This window comes from Rhipicephalus microplus, chromosome 7 (assembly GCF_043290135.1).
Source record: "Rhipicephalus microplus isolate Deutch F79 chromosome 7, USDA_Rmic, whole genome shotgun sequence".
NCBI classification, from domain to species: Eukaryota; Metazoa; Arthropoda; class Arachnida; order Ixodida; family Ixodidae; genus Rhipicephalus; species Rhipicephalus microplus.
This window is the reverse complement of record NC_134706.1, coordinates 31,524,013-31,543,381: the sequence shown is the minus strand read 5'-3', so window position 1 is coordinate 31,543,381 and position 19,369 is coordinate 31,524,013. Positions and strand designations below refer to the sequence as shown.

Here is a 19,369-nt window from a genome sequence, read left to right as displayed (position 1 = left end):
AAGTCAACCCTATGAAGCTCAGGAAGACATAGGGGGTGCTTATTTGTAGATTGTACTGGAACTGTAATAATTTAGGTGTCTGACATAAGAAGGAAAATGAACCAAAGTAGATGGGAAAAAAAATTATCAGCAGACAGAAATTCATCTTACAATCTTCGTGTTACTGCCACGACGCTCTGCCTGCTTGTTTGCAAGTGCTACTTGTGGTGATTGCAGTGAATGGGGAACATTATCTTTCTGCCACATGTCTCGTGCACGCCTTGCATGCAACCTAAAGTACCACATACCGGGTGGGGCTAAGAAGCCTCTTGGAGCTTTTCGGTGATGTTGGAGGAAGTTAATTTTTTACTGCTGCTAATGCCCAGTACCTTGCCACCACGGTCACAGTTGTGCGATTCCCTGCCAGTAGCTACCGAGGACTTACCCTTGCCAGGCCTAAGATGCCAGGCTGGGGGGTAAGGGCAACAAGCTTGCCAGTCATTAGAAGGGTGTTGGCCACTAGATCGCCACGACCGTTTTGGAACGGTTAATTGCTTCTGTTCGGTAATCACTTTCTGACTGTAGTGTCTCCCACACCTTGTGGGAAGAAGCTGGCAGTAGTGTCTTTGTAGGAGGGTTCCACTCGCTTTCACTAAGAATCTTTGTCATCCTTTAATTTTGAAAGAATGCAATTCTGGATAGCCTTCACACAGTTGCAATGTCGGCTGTTAGGTTGAATTCCTTCCCAGTGAACTTTAGATAGGCAGTGAGGGCTGGGAAAAGAATCTGTTGGAATTTACCTGCAGATCGTAGCCACTTCCCTTATTAGACCTGTATGGAGACAAAATCTAAGAGTACCCTTGGACCTAGATTTAGATGCATGTTGTAAAGCCCGTTTGGTCAAAATTGATTTGAACTTCTTCACCATGGCAAGTCTCGTAATTGGGTGTTGCTTTTGGCACAGGGACACTAAAGGCAAATATTAAGTTAACGTTGACTGTTGAAATAGCCGTCCGGAAAATTCGTAGTGCTACTTTTGTGCCAAGGAAGTGCTTTTTTAGTGGTCGGCATCGCATTAGCACACTTCAAATTACCTGCCTCGAAGTGTGCCTCAAAGTGTACTCTTTCACATCACTAGTGCCGTGCTAAACGGCACTAGTGATGTGAAACTCTGCTGCTACACTAGTAGCAGCAGAGCGAAAGTAGCAAAAGCCACAGCAGCAATAACGGCTGCTGAACAATTTTCTGCCATGACCTCCAAGATGGCAAGCGTGCTTTGTTCAACTGGGCCTCGCTAGGTGCCCAAAAATGGAGCTTTTGAACCACTCGCTCCATTCCCCATGGTAATGCCAAGTTCTTTTTTTTTCCACGAATCGGACAGAAAAGAACAAGCAGCATTTTATTGCGTCTCTTGATGCACAGAAGGTTCTTTATTTAGTGCAGCTAGTTTGATTACTAGTGATTAATTGTAGGGGGTTGCTCTCGTGTCATCGGGGATCGTTTCGCAAATGTCCTACTTGTGGCGCATGTGTTGTCGTGCATTTACCTTAATTTCTCGGTAAGTAGATCTCTGCGGTTGATAATATTACTGGTTTAGACTTTGTCAATCATTGAGTTTTCACTCTGACATAAATTGTTATTTGCCTTTAGTGTCCCCTTAAAATCCCCGTCATTAGAACTGTGTTGGTGGAAGGGAGGTTGGAACAGGGGGAGGTGAGTGTCTGCTGGGAAGATTGCAGAGGGCGAGCCCCCTCAAACCTGCATGGGTCAGCCTTATTGAATATGCATTAAATAAACCTCAATTTCACAATAACACACAGCGTTGCAACTTAACAGGTAACTGCAGCAGAAGGGTGTCAACATTGGCCATTACTGTGATGGCCAACATTTGCCAGGGCTGCTGATGTGCAAGTTAGTGCGACTGGCTTCACATGACTCGGTGCACTTTTCTTACAGGAGTGCAGTACTTGCACCCTAGCTTTATTTTAGTATTGAGTGAGCGTTGGCCTCGGTACAGCTAATTGTATTTCTTGAAAAGGTGAATAGTTGGGTGTAGACTTCTTGACCAGTTGAAAGTCTTGTTTTCTGATGCAACTGAAGCACACCAAGTTTTTGGGCATGACGAAGTCTAGATTGAGGAGTGGTGGTGCAACAGCATGGAAGTGGTTGACGCCTATGTGTTCACGGTCTCTGTCTTTTAGCACCCCTAACTTTTAACACTATTACCCCAACCCCCTCCCCAGTGTAGGGTACTGTATCGGTTATTATGAAATGGCCAACCTCCCTGCCATTCCCACCTCTCCCATTTCCTAACCTTGTTTTGGCAAGCAGTTGTTTTTTCACGGTAACATGACCACTGCGATCATGGAGAGCAATTAGTCTCTGGGGAGATCTTTTCAGGCCACCTTGCTGTGGGCTCTCTCCTCTACTTCTCATCTTTAATGTCCCTTTCCTCCATCCCCTACAGACAAACTCTCGGTTAGGGCTGCAGAAACGGCGTCCCAGTCACTTCAACCGCCAACTTCAACCGCGTGTACTTCGTCTGTCTACCTCATCCCTTTCAAATTTCCCGCCAATGCACATCTGCGAGTGGTGCTGCCCTTTAGCGGTAGCCATGCGGAACAGATTCATTAACGCGACGCGGTCTACCGACTTCAAAGATCCGTTTCATTCGTGGTTTCATTTCATGGGCCAAGTTTAAAACCCACCTTCGGTAACATCAGAGCGCGCTTGTCGCGTGTGTGCGCGCCGAAAAACAGACTGAGGCCGGGTACGTGGTAGCTTCAACTCGTTATCGGCGTGCTCGCAATTGATTTGTTTCGGTAGTACTACGTGTTTGTGCAACGCCTTAGTGGACCGCTAGTGGTTGTGCATAAGTGCAGCGGTGAAGGTGTGGTGTTGTGCGGTGTCGAGGCAAACGTCGATGCGGCGCACGGGAGGACAAGCACGGCCCCGGTGTTGTGAGAAGTGAAACTTGTTTCCGCGACGTTCGACTTGGCGGCAAGCTTGTGTCGCCGATGTGGCCAGGAACGAGATTGCCGGGTGCGGTTACGACCGTAGCATCGTCGGCAACTGTCACCACATCCCCGGAAGCATAGGTATAAAAAGCCTTACGCAACGCCTGCGGTGGGCGTAGAACCCTGATTGCATTGACAAACGCACGGCTACTTCACTGCGCGTAACTGCATAACATATATAATCACTGAATAGTTCACGAATGCCGGCTGAAACATCGGCGCACGCAAGTGTGTACTATGTGGCAGTGCACGTGCATAGTTTTAGGAGGCCCGCGTATGAATTCGCACGTGCGAGGATCACGAAAACCAATCGCACTTTAAGTTCACTGTGCGCCAATCTGGAATCTTGAGGAATTGAGGAATTGCATAATTGAGGAATTGGAGCTCAAAGTTAATCTGTAGTGTGTAGCTGGATAAAAGTTGCGCCAGAATGGGTTTCTCTGGTGAGGATGAATTAATTAAGGTATTGGTAAGGAAAAAAGCCCAATAGCATATCATTAATTTGCACCGTGGTCTGAAAATAGCGGATTTTTCCCAACAGTGTTGAAAAGTTGGGGCATGGCTTGTAGATGATCCAGCATATGCGATTCACAAAAGGCAAAACCAACATAAACATAGAATCATAATTAGACTGGTTCCCCCCTCCCCCTTTCTCGTGCATAGCCTTGGTCGGTTGTTTTTTGGTTTTCGGCACAGCTGTAAAGGGTAGAGACATTGGCATGTTGGTAGGACGTAGTAAATGTAAGGATGGTGCAACAGCCAAGGACTGGTGAAAAACACGTGCAGCAATGAGTTTAGGCAATATTTGATAGAGAAGCAACAATATTTACAGCCATCTACACAGTTCATCACTGCACCGGCCCTCTTCCAATAATTATGGTTTTACAATGCAAAACCATGATATAATTATGCGTGGCTCTGTAGTGAAGGCCTCCTGAAATTTTGACCATCTCGTATTTTTTACATGCACTTATATCAAAGTACACGAACCTTTAGCCTTTTGCCTTCATCGAAATGCACCCTTTTTTAATTACACAGGCATCCATACCTTACAAATATATATCCAATATAGAACATTGTTGAAGCCTGGCATTGCCTGGCGCACTGTTCTTGCATTTACATCAACATGACATGCAACCTTGGCACAGCAATTTTACGACAAACAGTTTTGTCAGCACCAAGCTTAATTAACATGGTACAGCAAAAATGTGCAATATTTCTAATTTCTCGACCTTTACCGCCGCCTTGTACTTCAGTTGCAAATGTATGCAACCTTACTTGTTTGACGTAATTACCTTTCTTGCGTTTTTATGCACCGTAAAACTTTCTTGGCAGTGCAGTATTTGTGCGCGTGACATGCTCGAGCAGTGAGCCTGTTACTGAGATTTCATGCATCACACTTTTATTAGAGTATGCTGCTAACGTACAGCATCTGCAGTGTCTGTTACATACGGGGATGTCAACTGCTATGAAGCCGGTGGGCCAACAAGAGACTCAAGGAAAAACACTCTTGTTTGACAGGAAGAGTTCCTGTTGAGTAGAAGACTGCCCTTAAAAGAGTACTGACACAATATTTTGAAGGCGAGACAACTTTTGGGATATATTTGCGAGGACACGCACTCGTCGTCTATAAAATATCAATGGCTAGTTTGTCTAGAATCTATTCAAAATTATTTTTAAAGTGTGCATTGTGCAGCTGCCTGCAAAATGCCCTACCTTTCGATGTCGACATCAACTTGCTTTTAATGTAAACAAACAAACAAGAACCACCAGCATCAAGGGTTCGTTTCGTGTTGGATGCCATGATCCTTATGAGCACTCTTTCCTAATAACCTTTTCAGCAGAAAGAGGGCATACCTCCTATATGGATTTGCACGGTAATTGAACCGAAGTTGTTGACTAGGCAGTTCATTTTTGGGGGTGTCACGGATATTTACTACACCCTAGAAGGGCTGATAGCAGCACCCCGGGAGCCTTCATCGAAAAGAGTTGTCAACTTGTCTGCTCACATGAGTGGAGTGTTGTGTTCTCATGTGGTCAGCCATGTTTGCAACAAAACCACTCCGACCTTACTCGGGATTCTTTAAAGCTGAAACTGTGACTGGGCGCAATAAAACAGTTTCCAAGTAATTAACCGTCGCACTCTCGAGTGTGTGAGATTTCGAGCCAGGATCAGTGGGCTTTTCACTACTTATTGCAACAAAAAAAAAATTGAGATGTTAAAATGTATGTCTCAGTACTCCTTTAGGTGCGAGTTTCTATGTCCCTCTGTTTCTGCAGTTCTCGGAGTGTAATGGTTGACGTCGCAGCACGCACGTACGCAGGTGGTGCCGTCATGGCCTGCGATGCGCTCGACGGAGCACTGTGCCAGGAAGTGGGGTCCCTGGTGAACGAGTTCTTCCGCGACGGCACCAGCAACCAACGGAAACACGAAATAGGTGTGTCATTCTCGTAATCATTCGTTGTAAGTTCTCAGTCTAGAGACGTTTATATAAGATAGTTCCCAACTGAAATAAATCTGTTGCAAATGCAATGGTTTAGTCTTTTCCATGCCATATCTTTTTCACTTTTTCTGTAGATTCAACCGTATGAAGCAGGTCGATAGCAAAATATCGATTGCAAAGGAAAGTATTTGTAGCCTTTTATTGGCCTACAAAGGTTATATGAGACTAGGAAAGTGGAAGAGGACAAAAAAAAAACGAAATCTTGCCACCCATTGAAGCCAATCTCCAAACCTCTGCATTGCATGCGTGAACCAACACATCGCTAGGTCAATGGGTTTTCTCTCATCTACTTTCTTGTGTTTAGGTGTAGGCATGACCCCGAAAGGTTGCAGTCCTTATGGTCACTTGGGACATCTTCGAACGCCCAAGCATGTGAACAAAAAGTGCGGAAAAGTCTGCTTGTGTTTTCTGTCTGCTACAACATATTCTCCTTACATGAAAAAAAAAGTGAGAAACAAAACAAGTGACAAATTAATTAATAAGAAAAAAAAGACCTCATAAGTAGTTTGGCGTCAACACACATGCCCCACCGCCAGTGCGACACCACCTTTACGTCTCACGCTGCAACAATTCTTTTGCACAATGCTTTGCCATTCAGTAGTGCGGCTGATAGACAGCATGTTCAACATAAGACAGCAAATTTAGCGTAAGAATGCTTGGGCGATTCCAGGTTGATTCATGTGACGAACCCTTAGCTTTCAAGATAACTTATGCTGGACTATACAGACTATTTTACCTAAGATATGGGCGCCGTCATCTTGGGCTTAATGTTAAGCCAATGTTTTCTTGTTTTTGTGTATTGCAATGGTCATGGAACATTGTATGCACCAGCCCTAGCGTTTTCATGCATATTTATTTATTTACAACAATAAAAATGTGGGAGACCAGGGGAAAAAAGCTGATACAATCAGCTTGAGGGTGTCTTGGCCACCCTACATGTGCTACAGCCTGAATAGTGGTAACGAACAAAAAACAGAAAAATTAAATGCACACATAATATTGCCACCTAGAGTTGCTACCCGGCAAGCCCTAGCCAGCCGAAAAGGGCAAAGAGAATGAAGAAGTGTGTGTGTTAGCGCTTTGTTTTAAGATGCATGCTCGTGTCTTCCTGCCCCGCTGTTCCTGTCTTGTCTCTACGGCTCTTAGTGCATGACAAACTGGTGGACGTGCTGGGTAATCTATGCACCGTACCCCTCCGCATAGCAAGAACTCAAGCGTCGTACCGGTGGTCACTCCTGTGCACCGCGTCAGCAGAAGAATCTAAGGGCAATCCCCTGAGTTTGGACTGCTTGCAAACAACATGACGGCTCCGACCAGCCCTACCGACACCAACCCAATCGGTACGAATGGCACAACGCCGCTTCATTGCACCTTACTCACACTGCGAATGCCAAATCTCTATCATGGCACTGCACTTGAGGATGTCGAAGATTGGCTTGTACATTACGAGTCCGTGGCCGTGCACAACCAGTGGGACGATGCAGACAAACTGCGGCACATCTATTTCAGTATGAGAACCGGGCAGGTATCCTCACATTATGGGATGTCTCCAAACACCAACTTCTTGGGACATATGCCAGCCCTGACCGTTGAGAGAGAGCTGAGCGCGATCTGCAGTCCCGCATACAATAGCCGAACGAAGGGGTTGCAATGTATGCCGAGGACATGACGCGTCTTTTCCACCGAGCTGACCCCGGCATCCCAGAAGAAAAGAAGGTACGGTACCTCATGCGCGGGGTGAACGAGCAGCTTTTCTGTGGGCTTGTGCACAGTCCACCCAAGACTGTGTCAGAATTTCTCACAGAAGCCACCACCATCGAAAGCACTCTTCTCGGCACCGGGCCCCGTCATAGGAACAGCACGCCAACGCTTCAACTATGAACTACATGGGAGCTTTCGGTGGCCAAATAGATTTCTTCCGAGAGCTCATACGTTCAGTCATCCGCGAAGAACTTCAGAAGCTGTCAGTGCCCTCGCAGCCCAATATCTCCTTGTTGTCCAGCGTTGTCTGAGATGAAGTCCAGCATGCCTTAAGAGAACCGCCTTTTATGCGGGCTTATCAACCACCCAGTGTCTTCCCCCGCATGTCGTATGCTCCAGCTTTGCGGCAACCTGTAACACCTGCAATTCCGCATCCTACTGTGGCCCCAGCCATGCTGCAGACGGTCCAAGCGGCACCATATTACAGTGCACCTCGCCTGATCTCGCGGAAATCAGATGTCTGGCGTGCGCCAGATCGACGTCCTCTCTGCTTCCACTGTGGCAAAGCTGGGCATCTGTACCGACAGTGTTCTTACCGACAACTTGGACTACGCGGATTTTCGCCGAACTCACTGCCACTCAGGTTCAGTCAGCGGCCTCCTGAAACTGAAGAGTATGTGGCTCAGTAGCGCGGAACTTCGTCATCCTTGCAGCAGTCACGCTCTCCGTCACCACGGCGATTTTCTCTTAATTGCCGTACCTATTCAAGCGTGGAGCAGGGTCGGTCACCCAGTTCACGCAGGGAAAGCTAACCACAGCGATCTTCGGGGGCGAGGCCGCTCATACTGGACAAGCTCAAGGCCTCCTACCGACGCTTCCGCAAAATGCTGATTCCCCGACGACGACGACACCACCTGACTCCGCAAAGATTTTATTAGAAAATCCAGTGCTGCTTGACGGTCGCAATGTCAGTGCTTTAGTTGACACGGGTGCGGATTTTTCTATAATAAGAGAAAAACAGGCTGCTCTCCTGAAGAAAGTGGCGATGCCTTGGAACCTCAGACCACTTCGTACTGCTGGCGGGCACATCGTCACGCCACTCAGCGGTTGCACAGCAGGAATACAGATTCATGGTTCCACCTTTGTTATCAGCTTGAGCGTTCTTCGTCAGTGTTCTCGAGACCTGATCATTGGCAAGGACTTACTGAGGGAACACGGTGCTATCATCGACATTCGACAATGCCTCGTCACGTTCTGAACAAAAAGCGCCACGCTAGAGCATGATCCCAGCCACGATCGAGTATGTCTGCGTGTAATTGACGATGCTGTGACGATACCACCGCGCTCAATAGTTATGGTTCAAGTGGCGTTTAACAAATCAGCACACGGTGAAATGGTGGCGGAAAGCAATCGATCCCTACTCTTTTCCCAAGGTGTCTGCGTAGCACGAAGCCTAGTAGACCTCCAGGCTGGCCACTGCGAGGTTCTTGTTACAAACTTCAGCTACGAGCGCCGACACCTTTTTCCTGGTACTGTCATCGTCTATGCCTACGCAGTAATCAATGTGACTGAGTGTTTTGCTTCCGAGGCAACTGATAATGCCGAAGCACCTCTAAAGAGCATCGACGTAAATCTAACGCTTTCTGACCAAAAGAAATGAAGGCTGAACGCATTGATAGAGTTCCACGCCTGTTTTGCACGTTCATGGAGAATCCGTCACACATCGATTACCAAACACCGTACTATCACCTACGGCAACGCGAACCCTACACGATGACAGCCTTACCGAGTTTAACCAACCGAACGACGTGCGATTCAAAGGCAAGGGAAAGAGATGCTTCAAGATGGTGTAATACAGCCATCAAGCAGCCTATGGTCATCGCCAGTCGTCCTTGTAAAGAAGAAGGATGGAACGCTTCACTTTTGTGTTGATTATAGGAAGCTGAATAACATCACAAGGAAAAACGTGTACCCGTTGTCTCAAGTGGACAATTCTCTTGACAAGCTGAGGCGAGCAAAGTACTTTTTCTCAATCGACCTCAAAAGTAGTTATTGGCAAATTGAAGTCGATGAACAAGACCGTGATAGGACGGCTTTTGTAACTCCTGACGGTCTGTCTGAATTCTGAGTGCTCCCATTCGGCCTCTGTACCGCTCCGGCCACATTCAAATGAATGATAGATACCATTCTCGCTGACCTCAAGTGGAAAAGTTGCCTCGTCTATCTAGATGATGTCGTCTTTTCAAAAACGTTTGACGAGCACCTTCGTCGCCTTCGGAGTGTTCTTGAAGCTACACAATCCATTGACCTGACCCTCAAGCCTAAGAAGGGCCATTTCGGCTACAAAGAATTGAAGTTCCTGGGTCACATTGTGAGCGCTGCAGGCGTTCGGCCCGATCCTGAGAAGACTGCCGCTGTGGCCGCTTTTCCAGCTTCGACAGACAAGAAAAGTCTTCGACGATTTCTGGGGCTCTGCGCATGCTATCGCCGCTTTATTGAAAACTTCTCTATGATTGTGGAGCCGCTCATAAAACTTATGCATGACGACACCACATTTCTGTGGACTGACGAACAAGCAACTGCCTTTGCGGAACTGCAACATCGATTGTCTTCCCCTCCTGTACTTGGTCATTTCGATGAGGACACTGACACAGAGGTGCTCGCTGACGCAAGCTACGTTGGTCTTGGAGATATCTTGGTGCAAACACAAGATGGGACTGAACGTGTGATTGCCTACGTGAGCTGCACTCTATCACGCGCCGTAACCAACTATTCAACGTCAGAGAAGGAATGTCTCGCGGTAATATGGTGATTACGAAGTTCAAGCCTTATATCTATGGGCGTCCATTTAAAGTTGTGACTGATCACTACACTTTATGCTGGTTGGCTAACCTCTGAGACCCCTCTGGGTCATTAGCACGATGGAGTCTGCGACTTTAGGAGTTCGATGTCACCATTGTATACAAGTTGGGTAGAAAGCACGAAGATGCCGACACGCTATCGCGAGCACCTCTGAAATCCGACTATACAGCTGTAGAAGACAACAGTGCTTTCCTGGGGACTCTCAATGGGGCGGACCTCCTCAGTAAGCAATGAGCAGACCCCGAGTTGAGACCCATCATCGATCATTTAGAAGGCAGCACCACATCTATTCCTCATCCACTTTCCTGTACGTTGCCGTCATTTGGTTACGACACGGCATATTATACAAGAAAAACACCGGTGTCGGCAGCAGATCTTATCTTCTAGTCATTCCTCAAGACCTTCGTGATGACATCATATTAGCCTGCCACGATGAGCCGACATCCGGAAATCTGGGATACTCACGGACGCTCGACCGGGTACGACACCTATATTGCTGGCCTAAACTCGCAGCTTGTGTCAAACGCTACGTGAAAGGGTGCCGTGAATGTCAGTGTCCCAAATCACCACCTGTAAAGCCTGCAGGCCTCCTACAACCCATCGACCCACCGCATACATCATTTGACCAGGCTGGCATGGACCTCCTTCGACCGTTTCATTTGTCTCACTCCAGAAACAAGTGGATCATTGTCGCAATTGTTTACTTGACGCGTTACGCTGAGACGAAGCCACTGCCACGTGGTACAGCATCTGAAGTCGCCCAGTTTTTCATGCGCCACATTGTGCTTCGTCACGGCGCCCCGTCATTCATCATCACTGACTGAGGGACAGCGTTGATGGCAAAACTGTTGGATGACATCTTCTAGCTCAGTTACACAAGCCACCTTAAGACAACCGCATACCACCCCCAGAATAACGGCCTTTCAGAAAGGCTAAACAAAACGCTGGCGGACATGATTTCTATGTACATGGATGTGCAGCATAAAACGTGGGACGAGATCCTGCCGTACGTAACGTTTGCAAAAACACTGAAACCCAGGAAACGATATGGTACGCACCCTTCCGCCTCGTTTACGGTCGGGACGTGCAAACCAGGCTAGACGCCATGATTTCTTGTGACATCGACCAGCTTAAGCTGTTAACTCCTGATGTCGAGGATTACATTCAGCGTGCAGAGGAAGCACGTCAATTAGCTCGCGTGCACATAAGATCACAGCAATGTGAAGACGCACGAAGGTACAATATCCACCATCGACAAGTCACCTATCAACCTGGCGACCAAGTGTGGGTTTGGACACCTGTTAGACGGCGAGGTCTCAGCGAGAAACTCCTGAGCAAGTACTTCAAACCCTACAAAGTATTACGGCGGTTGAGCGAGGTCAACTATGAAGTTATTCCAGTTGGAGGCTTGGCAACGACCCAGCGCCACTCACCACGAACAGAGATTGTGCATGTCGTCCGCCCAAAACCTTATTTTATGTGGTGATACTCGCCTTATTGTGCCCGGGCAGCAAACATTTTCATTTTTTTACGTTGTCCGTGGGGTCTCCAATGAACTGTGAACTGTGTTAACGTTTTCTTTCTTATGACCAACCACAGACATTTTATTTTTGCACCTGCATATGCCCTGTGCACTATAAGTATAGTTTCTTCCTTTTTTTTTTTTTATTAGGTGGCCCTGGTGCCCTTTTGTGTATGAGCATCATGTTGATGCTCTAATGGGAGGGGGAATAATGCCACCTAGAGTTGTGAGCCGGCAAGCCCTAGCCAGCCGAAAAGGGCAAAGAGAACGAAGAAGTGTGTGTGTTAGCTCTTTGTTTTAAGATACACGCTCGTGTCTTCCTGCCGCGCTGTTCTGTCTTCTCTCTACGGCTCTTGGTGCTGACAATATACTGCACATGAATATCCTCATGCAAAAAAGGTAACATTGTTTGTTTAGTTTTTAAAGATTAGGAACACAGAGATTAACAGTCCTATGTGGGGGTACTGAAACTCGTTCATAAAATAGTCTAATAGATGATTGGTGTTTATCCAAGTGTGCAAAATGCAAATTGCTCCATGAAAGGCCATCTCCACGTTGCTCCACGGGCACGGAAAATGGAATGAACTTTCTAATGCCGTAATATTTGATGCCATTTTCGTGGGGCCACAGCAACAAATGAAATGGCATTCGCCTTGTTGCCATTATTTATCTAATGCCTTTGCCAGAACTCATTCGACCGAGAAATGTGTATTCTCAACACCAAAGCTTTCTCTCTGCAATACACATGAAACATTTAAAATAGTCTCTATTACCCAAATATATTTTAGACATGACTTTTCAGAAATCTCGTGTTATTACTCAGTTGCACTATAGCAGAGTTCACGTCACAGTTCCAATGCGATATGGAAGGAACAATGTCATATTGTCGGTTTCGGATTCAAAATGCAATAAACGAAGTTGCTGTGGTCGATTGAAATGTTGTAAAAAACAAACTCGAGAAAATGCTACCATAGTGCCTTACTTCTGCATTCCACTAGCCTTGCACGCAGATTAGATTTGCTAAATTGCATCTTCATATTTTATTACTGCGGCAAAACTACTCACTACAAAAGGCAGTGTTATCCATATCATCAGATCAAATGTCATTGACTTTATGCTTGTGGCAGGCCCGCTGAATAATTGTCATTAAAGAACTGAACGACCTTAACTACTGAATCTATTTTCTTGGGCCCGTGTGTTACGGGTATAACTCGAGGACTAGCGAGCTGGCTAACTCTCCTTTTGTGATTTGTAGTGGTGTACAACTTCCGAAGACAGGAGAGGCCTCGGCAAGATGTCAGAAGTGTGACAGCTGACTGATTGCCTCTGCGACTGAACGAACAGTCCTGCTCATATATTGGGCGATGTTGTCAAAGCTGCTATTACCGCTCCTACAATCAGAGAATGTGTGCGAGTTCTTGAGCAGAACTGTTCATGAGCTGGGGAATGGTCATGGGAATAATTTGGCATTTTTTGTCCAAACTGTTTTTTACTGCATCTTCTTCCTCTATTTTAGCATTTTATTTCTTTCAATTCAGAACCTTTTTTTTATATTAGGAGAATCGGTTATTGCAGAGAGACAGGTTGCGTATTACTGCTGGCTTGTGTGCACGCACATTGAAGCTTGAAATGCTGCTGCTTTCAAAAGTCGTACAGTATTTATGGATTGAAGCGTAAAATGTTAGGGCTGGTAGTGCATGTTTGTTTTCAGCATCTACAGTTTTTGTCGTGTGGGCTTAATTTTGACTCGATCACTTACCTCAGTGCCTTTAGCAACCGCATTTGCAGGGGCATGACGCGCTTGTCACAAGCAATTGCTCGTAGCGGTTCACGAGTACTGTATGTGTGCGAGTTTTACTGTATATGAAGGCCTGTCTCACTCATGTATTCGCGTGTCTCATACGAGCGTGTTCCACGTTGTCGGTCGTGACCTGCCACCATGGTTCTTCTGCAGAGTGCCGTCTCTCTGAGCTGAGCAGGCAGGAAGGCAGCTGGCGACAGTGGTTGCGGCTGCTGTGCGGCAACAAGGATCCCGGCCTGCTGGCCTTTGCCTTCTCTGCCCTCCAGGTGGGAAACTCTGCTGAAGGAAAGTGTGCTCGGCTACTTCACTGTGTCTTCTTGTGGGGCACCTCTATTTAAAGGGGTCCCATAAGACTTTTCTAAGAAATCGTCTAATGGCTTCATCAAAAGTTGTTATTGTCTCGCGAATCAACCGCCCCAAAAGTTTTTAGAATCTATTGAGTGCGAGTGAAGACACTGGGATTTTTCGCACTCTTTGGGCACTTCTCTCCTTTTGTTACCAGCAAGCACATCGAAAGCAATGCTAACAGTGGTATGACGAGAGGGCAAGAAGATGCGTGCTTCCATCAGTGTAGGTCACGAGCTTGAGCTCTTTCTTTTAATTTTTCTAGGAATGTGTGGCTTACTTTTTGTGTGATCGTGTGCGCGTGAGCGAACAGGTGGTGGCATCTTTCGGCATCCAGGGTAACTATGCAGTCTATGGCGCTCAAATCAGCCAACGGCTGTTGGCTATGCATTTATGATGCAGCGATTCGGGCATGTGGCATCATTTATAGAGAGAAAAAGGAACGATTTCTGGCTCTTGCTATTGCAAATTCCAGCTCCAATGTTCAGTTCTCATGTTTCAGGAGCCTCGGTTGGTTATTGGCAGCATTTTCAGATAATGCTGCTGAAGCGTTGCAGGGCACCTTTGGTGGGGCTCTTATGTGAAAGAATAAATTGATTTAGATTGATTAATTTTATTTTTAAAATTCTAGTGTAATTAATTTCACTATCATAGTCTGTATATTAAAGGAGAACATCAAGGTAAGAGTCCCAGAATAAATTACGTGCTTTAATCTCCGAGCCTAATGTCATGGATTTCAAAGGGAATATTTATGTTTACTGCCAAAGAAAGGCGTAGGTCCTAGTATTTGCCATCAAAATCTGTAATGTCATGGCGATTGGTGCGGCAATTTCAGGGTGGCATCGCCACCTGCATTTTTCTTTTGTGCATTTTCTCATGGTAAGCGAGGTGACTTCGGTATCTTTAAAAAGTAGTTTAGTACTAATACACACAAACCTCATTATATAACAAAGTTGCATTTTACTTGAAAATAAGTTTGTTATATTGGAAAATTTATTATAAAGGTATATTTCTAATGCTATATCTACTGCAAGACTATTCTTAATTTACTTCGTTATAACCAATATTCCTCATGTTCGGGTTTGTTATATCAAGCTTTGAATGTACGGCAAAGGTCTCCTTTCGCTTTAGTGTCCCTGTAAAGGGGCTGACAACCAACCAGAAGATGTCACAATAAGACACTGGTGAAAGTGGAGAAACTGGTAAGTATTGGGTTAAAATCGAGCTTCCTATCACAATATGAGTATTATTTGTATTTTGAAGTTGCATTTTAAAATCATAAAAACTGGCACGTTGCATCGCCTGGCAGACAAGCCTTGGCACTGTGCAAGTCTTGTCAGCACGAGCACTGAGCGCTCGTGCTGTGTGCCTCCTCTTTGCTTTGTGTCTGTGTTTACCCCCGCACTCCCAGTTCGCTGAAATGTGCAAGAAGTATGTCAGCTAGCGTTTCGGTGAAAATGAAAAAGGGTGTTGCTTCTGCGTGAGGTTGCACTTCATTAATGGCCAAGACTGCTCGCGATGAAGAAACCGTTTGATGTGAGCGTCAGCAAGAGCTGACGCGGGAATGGGCATGTTGTCATCGAGCCAACCGGGACGTTCACAGAAGAGATGCCGAAGTGAAGGGCCAACAAAAGGAACACTTGAAAAACATAGAAACACGATAGGTTGATGAAGTAACGGTATTAGCTTTGCTATTTCGATAGTGTTTGGAAAGTAGGCATGGCTGGGTTTTCTTCTTGTTTGCAATTTATCTCAACAGAGAGAAGTTTCACGTGCTTCAGTGTTTTGTACATGGACGGGAGCACTTGCGTTTCTCTCAAAGTTTCGTGTGGCCCGGCCCAGGATGCCATTTCGAGGCGCGGTCTGGATCTGTCCGCCCGCCAGGAGCTCCGCAGCAGCCTGCAGCACCTGCTGCTCTCCGCCCAGCAGCAGCCGGCCTACGTGCGCAACAAGTTGTCGAAGCTGCTGGTAGACCTCGCTTGCGTCGACTGGCCGCACAATGAACCCGGCTTCTTCGACGACATTGCGCAGGTGACTTCTCATTTGGGTACCACATAAGCAGTGTACCACGTAAACAGGGTGCCATTAAGGGTACCACATAAGCAGGGTATGCATTTTGTTATCAACCCGTATTTCAGTGTAGGCACCCTGGTATCTCTTATACCCATTTGTCAGTTACATCAGTATCTCTTATAAAAAAAGTTTGACAGTATTGGGCTTGAGGAATAGGGTTCAGAAAACTAGGGAATATAATGAACATGGGTACATCAATTAATGCAATAATAGATATAGTGGGCAAGGGTGCAATGAATTATCAGATTTAATGAACACTTGTATGGGAAATTGGTTGATATGACAAACATGAATTTATTGAACATTAGTGAATATAAAAAAACATGTAAATAATGATATAAAAGATTAGGTGGGCTGCTATATAAGAAATTGTTAGATATAGTGAACAGATCTTGTGGAACAAACGGGCCAATATAACTTACACAAATATATTGAACATAATAATGTAATTAATGAAAATGTAGCAAAATAGCAGACACAACTCACATAAATATTATGAATCTGTAATGAGTTAAGTGAATGAAACAAAAATAGTATAGCCACTAGTGCCATGTAATGAATGCGTGTTTATAAAAAATGTATTAGAATAGCGAAGCTGCTCTCCTGTTGGATGTGACTTTGTTAAAGCAAAGTTTGACTGCGCTCTGATGCTCCCATTTGCAGCTGTGCCAGTCCGAAGAGACTCGGCCGCTGGGTCTCCTTCTGCTGCAGACAACATCGGAGGAAGTGGCCACTGCTCCACGCGGAAACGTAACCGCAGCCCGCTTGGACGAGCTGCGTCGCCTGGTTGTGCAGCAGATGCCCCGCATGTGGGCATTGATAACAGGTGCGTTCAGGGGAAGACGCAGGTTGCAGCATGAGAGCCCCGTTCACGTTGAAGACTGTACCGGCGCTCTGCGAATTGCACGACGTTGCACAACGAGAAAAGGCTCTCATTGCGCCGATTTTCGTTGCCAAAAAAAGTATTTTTTTTTTGTGTGTGAGCCAATCAGAAGGCGAGGAATGAGGGGGATTCGTGCAGAGCTACGGATGCTGTGGCAGTCGTATGCTGCCAGTGTTGCCGAAGATGCATGTGTGATAGCTGCGCTAAACCTTGCTGGCGTTTCAGTACGGCTGCGCAATGTACTTCCGCGGCTGTGCAAGAGGGGAGACGTAACACGCACTTACGCATCTTTCTTCTTCTCCGGCTAGATGCAGCGTCTGTCGGGAATGCTGGTGGGTGCAGTGAGCTTATTGTTGCACGATTGAGGCCTGCAGAATGAACGTGGCTGTTTAGTTGCCGATTCGATCGTGCCTATTCACTCGACAGAAAATTTTCTCAGTGTGAACAGTGCTGTACGCATATTGGCTGCTGCCCTATTAATACTTCTTCTACCGCTTTAGAGTATTTAGTCAGTTATGACCTGAGAGAGGAAAAGAAAGCTCCACCCATATAATCGCAGCGTGCCTGCCGTTTGCCTTAGCAAGAGTGTCGTATTAGCTAGTTTTCCTTTGAAGCGTAAGTACCTTGTCTTTGCTTACAAAATGCCGTACATATTGGGGATTCAGAGTTCCTTGTTTTTGCCTGGAATACCAAATTCTGCTGAACAGTGATGTCAAAATGTTCGATTGAATTTGCCGGGATGCTCAAGCTTTTTATGTAAAACGTAAAACGGGCTACACGTAAGTGTGTCTGTATGGTAAAATTCATTAATTTAGGCGTATCTGACTCTACGAAAATGAGCAAATGTCATTGATGGAACGTCTATGCAATTTGCTCTGGGTGGCGCAGCGGTGGCTGTAAGCGGGGATTATATATTTTGTGGGGTTGTGGCCAACTGTAATTTTCGTGAGCAAATATATTACTTCATATGGCAAATGGGTCATGACTGTAATCGTCATGTGGTACTTTGTGAGGAGCATTAGACGTCAGCTGTGCTGGTAAAGCTGGTGTTTGCAGAAGTCTGTGCTTCGATGCCGCTCCTCTCAGACATGCATGCACTGACCCAGGTGTGCTGAAGAGCGGCTCCGATGGCGGCGTGAACATTCACCGAGCACTTCAGTGTACGGAGCACCTGTTGAGCTGGTTGCCCCTGTCGGCCGTAGACCCAAAGCTCGTGGACGCCCTGTGCTGCCTCTGCGCGACAGCCGCAGCGTCGGCTTCTCAAGAAAGCCAAACGCAGGTATACACTTTGAAATGCGTCTTCTTCCCTTCATTTTGCTCTGCTAGATTTAACTGGTCAAAATTGTCAGCTAGTTGTGACTGGGAAGAAAGCTGCAGCAAGACTGGAAATGTGGAACTCTTTACTTGGGCAAACTTGCGCCTGGAAAATGAAAAGTAAAGGCGATGCACTGTTTCTGATATGGCAGTCTGATCTTTTGTTAAGGTCAATCGTCATTTCACTTTGACACACATTATTTCTCCCTTCCTTTGTTGAACTTAGTTGTTTTACTCATGACGGTCATTGTTGCCAGTAGCAAGGGAAGTGTTGAACTGTTGAGCGTGTGGGTGAAGGTCTGGTTCCCGACGTGGAGGAAAGAAAACTTTAGGAGGTAGCACAGCACAATGCGATAAAAAAAGATAGAAGAATGGGATGTTTAAACACGCACGTGCGAGGCTTCACTTGTTTCCATTTTCCTGATTTAAGGGGCTCTTAATTTTGTCCTCCGTTCTCTCGCAACAGGTTGAAACCGAGGAGCTGGGTGCCTTGTCCCTAAGCTGCCTGTGCGAGGCCCTGTCGCGGGCTACAGCCTCTGACATGGGATCCGACTGCCTTCGGCTTCTTCAGCAGTTTGCCATGGGCGCTCTGCAGGCTGCCATTCCTTCTGCTGCGGCTGCCTCGTCGCACAACAGGTCGGGGGCATTTAGGCTTAGAGATGTCTGGCATGTTATACACTCAAACCTCTATATAACGAACCCAAATATAATGAAATATCGTTTACAGTGAGGTAGATGAAGAGTAATCTTGCATAGATATACACTCAAACCTCATTATAACGAAGTTGACTCTCACACGAAAATAGGTTCGTTATATCCAGAAAATCGTTATGCAGGTTTATTCCTAACTACATCTATTGTAAGGCTATTTTTTATTTACTTTGTTGTAACCAATATTTCGTTATATTCAGTATTGTTATATCGTGATTTGAGTCTAGTGTTAACAATATATCCTTATAACAAATTTTCGGAATCAACAAACCTATTTTCGTGTAAGATGCAACTTTGTTACAATAAAGTTTGAGTGTAGATAAATGGTTGTCCTTCAGTTGCATTGCAGTTTTCCTTGGGCAGCCTTACACTTGTAAATAAATGGTTGTCCTTCAGTTGCATTGCAGTTTTCCTTGGGCAGCCTTACACTTAGGCTGGGTTTTTAGAGGTTAAAACAGCTAGCTGTTTGAGTTAGTAGTCCCCATCTTTGAGGTAATAGCGCAAAGCAAACAGCGGACAGGGATTCAGACAACATCGGCAGTGCCTTTTTTTATTTTCTGACAACAACGAGAACATGCAGTTCATGCCAGTTAAGCAGGCAAATCAAGACAACATTTCATGAATTCCAATTCTCTGTAAAGCAAACTGATAAGAAGC

At 45.9% G+C, this 19,369-nt stretch overlaps 1 protein-coding gene across 2 annotated transcripts in view; it reads left to right on the top strand.

Annotated features, from left to right (window-relative positions):
- Window positions 1-84: 84 nt before the first annotated feature.
- ebo (exportin ellipsoid body open) overlaps window positions 85-19,369 on the top strand; it is a 44,328-nt gene continuing 25,043 nt past the window's right edge. The window contains exons 1-7 of one of the 2 annotated variants that reach the window (XM_075868925.1): window positions 85-3,077; window positions 5,321-5,434; window positions 13,540-13,652; window positions 15,574-15,762; window positions 16,468-16,630; window positions 17,794-17,966; window positions 18,468-18,637. In XM_075868925.1, the coding sequence (XP_075725040.1) occupies window positions 5,332-5,434; window positions 13,540-13,652; window positions 15,574-15,762; window positions 16,468-16,630; window positions 17,794-17,966; window positions 18,468-18,637 (911 nt within the window). In that variant the 5' untranslated portion in view covers window positions 85-3,077; window positions 5,321-5,331. Of the gene's footprint in view, window positions 3,078-5,276; window positions 5,435-13,539; window positions 13,653-15,573; window positions 15,763-16,467; window positions 16,631-17,793; window positions 17,967-18,467; window positions 18,638-19,369 lie in introns of both variants that reach the window. The other variant, XM_075868924.1, reaches the window with a different exon arrangement.